Source organism: Felis catus, chromosome B4 (assembly GCF_018350175.1).
Source record: "Felis catus isolate Fca126 chromosome B4, F.catus_Fca126_mat1.0, whole genome shotgun sequence".
NCBI classification, from domain to species: Eukaryota; Metazoa; Chordata; class Mammalia; order Carnivora; family Felidae; genus Felis; species Felis catus.
The window spans coordinates 54,566,745-54,574,120 of NC_058374.1; the positions used below are offsets into that span (position 1 = coordinate 54,566,745).

The following is a 7,376-nucleotide window of genomic DNA, read 5'->3' on the forward strand; positions in this document are numbered from 1 at the left end:
GACAAAGACCCCACCAAAAGGTGAATTACAGACCAATTTCCCTGATTAATATGGATGCAAAAATTCTTAACAAGATATTAGCAAATCAATTCCAGTAATTCATTAAAAGTATTATTCACCACCATCAAGTGGGATTTATTCCTGAGCTGCAGGGATAGTTCAATATCTGCAAATCAATCAATGGATACACCACGTTAATAAAGAAAAGATAAGAACCATATGATTCTCTCAACAGATGCAGAAAAAGCATTTGGCAAAATACAGAATCTTTTCTTGATAAAAACCCTCAAGAAAGTAGGAGTAGAAGGAACATGCCTCAACATCATAAAGGACATATATGACAGACCCACAGCTAATATCCTCAGTGGGGAAAAACTGAGAGCTTTCCCCCTAGAGTCAGGAACATGACAGGGAGGTCCACTCACTACTGTTGTTAAACATAGTACTGGAAGTCCTAGCCTCAGCAATCAGATAACAAGAAGAAATAAAAGGCATATGAACTGGCAAAATAGTCAAACTTTCACTCATTGCAGATGACATGATACTCTACATGGAAAATCCAAAAGACTCCACCAAAAAAAAAAAAAAAAAAAAACTGTTAGAACTGATACGTGAATTCAGCAAAATTGCAGTATATAAAATCATGGCCCAAATTTAAGTGGAATTAAGCAACTAGGCTGTGCTGGATCCCATAAGCGAAGTAGATAGCAAACCCAATCAGCATCCAGATACCAACAGGGGCCCAGGTGTCAGCTGTCAGCTGCATCATAAGGCAAACATTCGCAAAGATGCTCAGTAGCGGGAGGAAAGGCACAGCAGGGACCTTAAAGTGAAGGCGACTGGAGCTCTGTGGCTGTCTCCAGATGACCCCAGTGAGCCCAGTGATGAACACCAGGAGCACCACAACCAGTGAAATCCACACTGGGTTTCCAGAAAGTAGAACTGGCCACTGGGCCAGCACCAGGCAAAGAAGAGTGAGCGGCAGAACAAGCAGTAATGAGCAAACACGGACAACCCAGCCAGAGAGTGGAGTGGGGGTGGAACTGCCTGGAAAAAGTAGTCGTTGTAGAGTCAGCCTCTCTGCTGAAGGTCCATTCTCCTCCTGCATCTCTGCTTCATTTGCCCCATTCTTCACCTCAGGTTGATACCTGAGGATGAGAACACAAAGAGCAACCAGAGAATGAGATATCAGGGACCCAATTGACCTGAGGTCCAAGAGATCTGTGAGTTTAAAGAAGAATATCATGATGGCTGCAATAATTCCAAAGATCACAGCGGCCATGATGGGGGTGTATGTGCCAGCATGGATCCAGGCAAGGACAGGGAACAGGAGACCATCTGTTGCCATCTTGTATATCAACTGCTTAATGGGTAACATAAAGCCCAAGATGCTTGCAGAAAGACTACAGAAAAATCCAAAGGTAACAACGTAGTAGCCAGGGGCCCAGCCAATATGGAGAAATGCTTCAGGCAAGGTGTTCCCAGGTTAAAGTTTGTAGTAAGGCAACATAAGTGTAAGTGCTGCAGAGACACTAAAGTACACGAAAAAGCAGATGAGCAGTGAAACCACAATGCTCATGGGGATGGAACGCTGGGGATTCTGGGCTTCCTCAACTCTGGTAACAATATTGTCAAAACCTATAAATGCATAGAAACAGGTAGCTGCTCCACGGAGAATCCCCTCAAAGCCAAAAGGCACAAATCCTCCATAGCCCAGAGGGCCCAAGCTTGAGGTGTCATTGAGTCCAGCCTTTACGTAGTCCTCTTCTGTGAGCTTCCAGTTGTGCAGGTCCCCTTTAATGAAGCCAGTGATGATGATAAAGCTAAGAATCAAAAGTTTCAACATTGTGACTGCTCTGCTAACCAGGAGAAAGTGATTAATCCTCAGAGTCGGCAATTCCATGAGGAACAACACAAGGCCCACAACAAAGAAATCTAGATATTCTGTAAGGACACGGGAAACGTGTGGTGCAATGTTCTCATGCAGGGTCTGAGAGATCCTGTTCTCACGCAGGTAATCAAAAGCTAAGTTCCATGTCAGGGCCACCATGGCTGTATCAGCAACATAGGAGAAGATGAGGTTCCAGGCAGTGATGAAAGCCCAGATTTCACCTATAGTGATAAAGCTGTAAAGATATGCAGAGCCAGAATGGGGAACCTGAGAACTAATCTCTGCATAGCACAGCCCAGCCAATACAGAAGATAGGCCGGCCACCAAAATGCAGATCACAAAAGATGGTCCTGCTTGATTGCTGGCTACCTCACCAGCCAGGACATACATACCTGCGCCCAATATGTGGTCTACACTCAGCACCACTAAATCCAGAGTGCTCAGGCTTATGGCAGTGTCGGTCTCAGGTCTCTGTTGCTCCTTAGGAAGTCTGCGAACCAGTTTTTGACCAAATCTGTGAAATGCCTGACACAGCATTGTAGCTGGAATTGAAGAGGGTTCTAGGAGCAGAGAGCTGTAGCAAGCACAGGAAGCCTGGAGTCTGGGATTCAGTTTGATGAAGCTGAGTTAAGTCGAGCTGGGTTGGGGCTTCTGAGTTCTGTTGCTCAGATTTCAAACCTGCTGCTTTGTATTTCATCTGCTTTATGCTGTCCCTCCATAAAGCCTAAGTAAACAATAAATATTTACTAGACAATGGTGTTCTACCAACCAACCCAAATTCAGAAGTCCCATGTCATCTGTTGCAGCCCAGAAACTGACACCAAAAGACATCATAAAAAAAAAACCCTGCTTTCCCCCCACAAAAAGTAACAAATATCTCCAACATTCTCCTTTTTTACACACTGGATGATATATTCCCATTTGGGTTTATCTAAGTCATGTAGCTTCAAGTACTAATCAAGCTGTAAAATGCAGCAGAGCATGAATGTATTATGCAATAATTCATGCACCAGACGTTTGCATGATGCTTGGGCATGAGTTATGCACATTAATTCACAGAATAAGGGCCTCATTGTATTACAGAACCATTTTTAAAATAATAATCTGAGTTTAAAATACTAATGTCGGTCCTCCACTCTTAAAACTCTTAACCCCCAAATCAGCTAGCCAGGTTTAGGTGTAACTTTGGTCCTCTTTCTCATCATTTGGCATCATCCATTAAGCCGCACTAATGGCAAAGAATGTACAGTTCAACCCTTCACATTAGCCATATAGGCTCACAGAGGCACTTTGAAAAGAGGAAGGAGGAGAAGAAGAAAAGGGTGGGGCTTCATAACTCCCTGCAAGAACCAGATGAACAGGTTGTCTGGTGAAGAGACAGTGGAGAAACGGATACAGCAGCCAACTGAGGGTCCATTTCTAAGAAGGGAGCAGAGCTAGAAAAGCTGTTTTGTGAATTGTGATATTCAATAATCTTAACCCAAGACAATGAGACAAAAATTAACTACAGTTATATCTACAGTCAAGAGAGTATGATGGGTAGGGAGAAACAAAATTAAGTCATCTCGCTCAGTAGCTCACAATGAAAACAATTACTTCTGTCTCCTCCCTCCCTAGGTTCCAGGAGAGAAGGAGAGCTGACTTATGCAGACAGTCTCCTCTCTGGCCCCAAGATGCTCTGTAAACGCCCTGAGCCATCTCTGATGTCAGCTCCCAATGGCTTGGAGAATCTGTTCTGCTCTGTGAGCTTTATTAAAACACTCACTTGTAACTCCCTATTAATTTTTCACAGGGAGTTATTTTTAACTCACCCAAACCACTCTCTGAATATGCCTATATATATATATATATATATATATATATATATATATATATATATGTATATATATGTATATATATACACACATATATATACATATATACATGTATATATATATACATATACATACATGTGTATATATATATACATATATACATATATACATGTGTGTATATATATATACAGACATGTATATATATATATATATATATATATATATATATGAATAAACCCTACAAGTTCTTCTTCTTTTCCTCTACTCCCTGCTGCTATTCAAATGGTCCCCACCCCCCCTTAAGGGGAGAAAGATTTTGGATGAACAATTCACAGAAATTCCCCAGAAATGAGTAGTGGAGAACAGAGAAAACAAAGCCATAAAGCCCCCACTCTCCTCCAACTCAGGCTCTGGTTTTGAGAGAATTTTGTAATGTTATGAGAGGTTTGTAAAGACAGAAAGATCAAGTCAAAATTGAAAAGTCTTCTCTATATGTTCCCAAAAATATTCTCTATAGGTTACTCTATAGGTTGGGTTATGAGTCAGACCTTCTGTCTACAAATCCATCTAGACTCCTTATTTGCCACTCACCAGTTCCACTAACAAGCATGTGAAATAGATAAGGAGGGTCAGTAGATAAGGAGGGTTAAGAATTTGAGTCTTTCTACATTATGAATATGACTGACATGTCTCTCCACCCACACCCAGGCTTCAAACCCTTCAGTGATTCCCACTGCTCTTCCTTCCTAGTCCTTCCTTCTTTCATCATCTGACCTGTGCTGATTCCTCCAGCTTTACCCCCTGCACAGTTCCTGCTCCAGCTGTGAAATTCTATACTCACTCTGCTCCCTTGCCTCTAATGCCCTCTTGTCCCATCACTTAGCTACCCCCCCCCACTTGTTTTTCAGTCCCTAGTTCAGAGGTTACTTCACCAGGAACTTCCCCTGACCCTTATGCTGCCCTTCCTGTGTGCTCTCATAGCACCCAGATTACCCCATGTGCCATTTATCCTAATGTATCAGAATTCCATCAACTGCCTGTGTCCTCCTTGAGACTGTTCAATAAGTATTTGTTGAACAAGTGCACAAAATGATAAGAGAAATCAGAAACATTAGCCAGAATTCCTATATATTGACTTGAGATACATGCTTTGTAGCCAAGCAACCCTTATAAACCCGGTTCAGGTAAAGATACAAATGGAATTACTTTCTTTGTGGAAGGCAAGCAAAATGAAAAGTGTGGGGGGAAAGTCAGCTATGATAACACTTTGACCACACATCATTCATGACAGGTATAAGCCACACAAGGTGATAAAGAATTGTTTGCATTTGAGGACACATGTTTTAACACTATCAAGATTCTTGTTTTAACACTATCAGAATTATAGGCAACCAACCACCCATGCCAATTAGATAATCCTTACGTTTGTAAAGGCATCATTCTCAGGCCCTATAATCTAGGTGGGATGTCCTAAGGCAGAGGATCTTACTTAGGGGGACAGAGGGAGACATAATGAAGAGACCTGGGGACATTTTCAGACTTCATATCTTCTCCCTCTGGAGATTCTTGTCCAACTAGCCCTGTACTTCCCATGACTGCTCTAAACCACCTGAACGGACAAGAAATTATCTACAATTTCAATGTAAAGACATTGTAAAAGCTTCCTTAACAGGAAGGCGGCACAGTTTAGTTAGGAGTAAGGCTCTCCAGGTAGACTCTTCAGGTTCAAATTGCAACTCAGCCTCATACCTGGTAACTCTGGACAAATTAGTTCATGTCTCAAAATTTAGTTTCCACTACAGTCGAATGGGAGTAAAAGAAAATACTTTATAGGGTTGTTGTAAGAAGTAAGTGAAATGATGCATGTAAAGTACTTAGCTCAGTTCCTAGTAAACAATATGTAGTTAATGTAATCTATCTAATACTTAATATTGAAATCTGATCCAACGTTCCCAAACTTTGCAAATCAGTTACTCCTTACAATTTTGTAGCCTCAAAATCATCCACTAAAACTTGAGCCTGTTAGATAGTCTGCATGAGAAAATGAAATCAGTTTTGTTCCATATATTTTACCTTGAAACTCTAAGGAGTCTAATTAAACACCCTCATACATGTTGGTGCTAATTACTTGGGACTCCCAAGCTTACTGAGTTAGACCAGGCATTGAAAAATACAAGGCTTAAATATAATAATAATAATAATAATAATAATAATAGTAATAATAATAATATCTTTGCCTATGGATGACTCATCTTATATCTGGAAATTGTATCAAAAACTTTGGCTTTGAGCCCTGGCTCTTCCACTTGGTTACAAAAACTAGGGTAATTGGCTGAATCTCTCTAAGCCTCAGTTTCCTCATCCATAAGGAACCTTACTTCACTTCCCTTACTGGATCAACATAATTTCATGAGAAGATACAAACTATCATGCAATGCTAGTAGAAGTAGGTAACTGGGGTCACCATCCTGAAGAACAGTCTTAGTGGGGTTAAGAATGCACACACTCCCACCCCACAATCCCTGAGGTAAACACACCAAGGACTCTCTCCTGAGTCCATAAAGATGCCCTATGAGCATGTTTATCACAGGAATGTTTATGATAGCAGGCAACTGGAAGCTATGCCAGTGTCTGTTACTGGAGGGATATATACATAAAATGTGTGTATGTGCACAATGAAATACTACACAGCAGTCACAAATAACAAAGTAGATTTATAGATACCAACTTGGGTAGATCCTAGAAACATTGTTAAGTAGGAAAATATAAGCGGGAAGAGTTGTATAGCACAATGTCATTTATGTACATTTAAAAAACAGCCAAAAAACACTATATTTGTCAAGGATACACATATATCTGTTTAAAATGTCATGACATTCCTCTTCTCACAATCTTCCACCAGTTTCCATTTCAATTCAGAGTAGCAGCCAAAGTTCGCATTTCCAATGTACTACAAAGTCCTTCTGTTTCTCTCTTCCCACTCATTGGTCTCTAGCCACTGGCTTCCTAACCATTCTGGCCTCCTAACATACCAGGCAAGATCCTATCTCAGGGCCTTGATACTTTCTGTTCCCTATAGCCATACTACTTGTAGCGCAGATATCTACATGGTTGCTCCCTTCACTGCATTTGGTGAAATAGCACATGTGCAACACATCTTGCTAATCACCCCATATAAAACTATAATCTGCTTCTAACCATACAAAACAGACCTCTCCCCCTGCCTTTTTTTTTTAATTTTTTTTCAACATTTATTTATTTTGGGGACAGAGAGAGACACAGCATGAACGGGGGAGGGGCAGAGAGAGAGGGAGACACAGAATCGGAAACAGGCTCCAGGCTCTGAGCCATCAGCCCAGAGCCTGACGCGGGGCTCGAACTCCCGGACCGCGAGATCGTGACCTGGCTGAAGTCGGACGCTTAACCGACTGCGCCACCCAGGCGCCCCTCCCCCTGCCTTTTTTAAAACATGTCTCCAGAAGCAAGGGAAACAAAAACAAAAATGAACTACTGGGACCTCATCAAAATAAAAAGCTTCTGCACAGCAAAGGAAACAATCAGCAAAGCTAAAAAGCAATGGACAGAATGGAAGAAGATATTTGCAAATGACATATCAGATAAAGGGTTAGTATCCCAAATCTATAAAGAACTGACCAAACTCAACATCCAAA

At 41.3% G+C, this 7,376-nt stretch overlaps 1 protein-coding gene across 1 annotated transcript; it reads right to left on the minus strand.

The window, feature by feature from the left end:
* Positions 1 to 293: 293 nt before the first annotated feature.
* On the minus strand, positions 294 to 2,428 carry LOC101090876 (cationic amino acid transporter 3-like). Its single transcript, XM_045062661.1, is given in 1 exon segment — positions 294 to 2,428. A coding segment is annotated over 1 exon segment (1,764 nt). The 3' UTR covers positions 294 to 664.
* Positions 2,429 to 7,376: the final 4,948 nt, after the last annotated feature.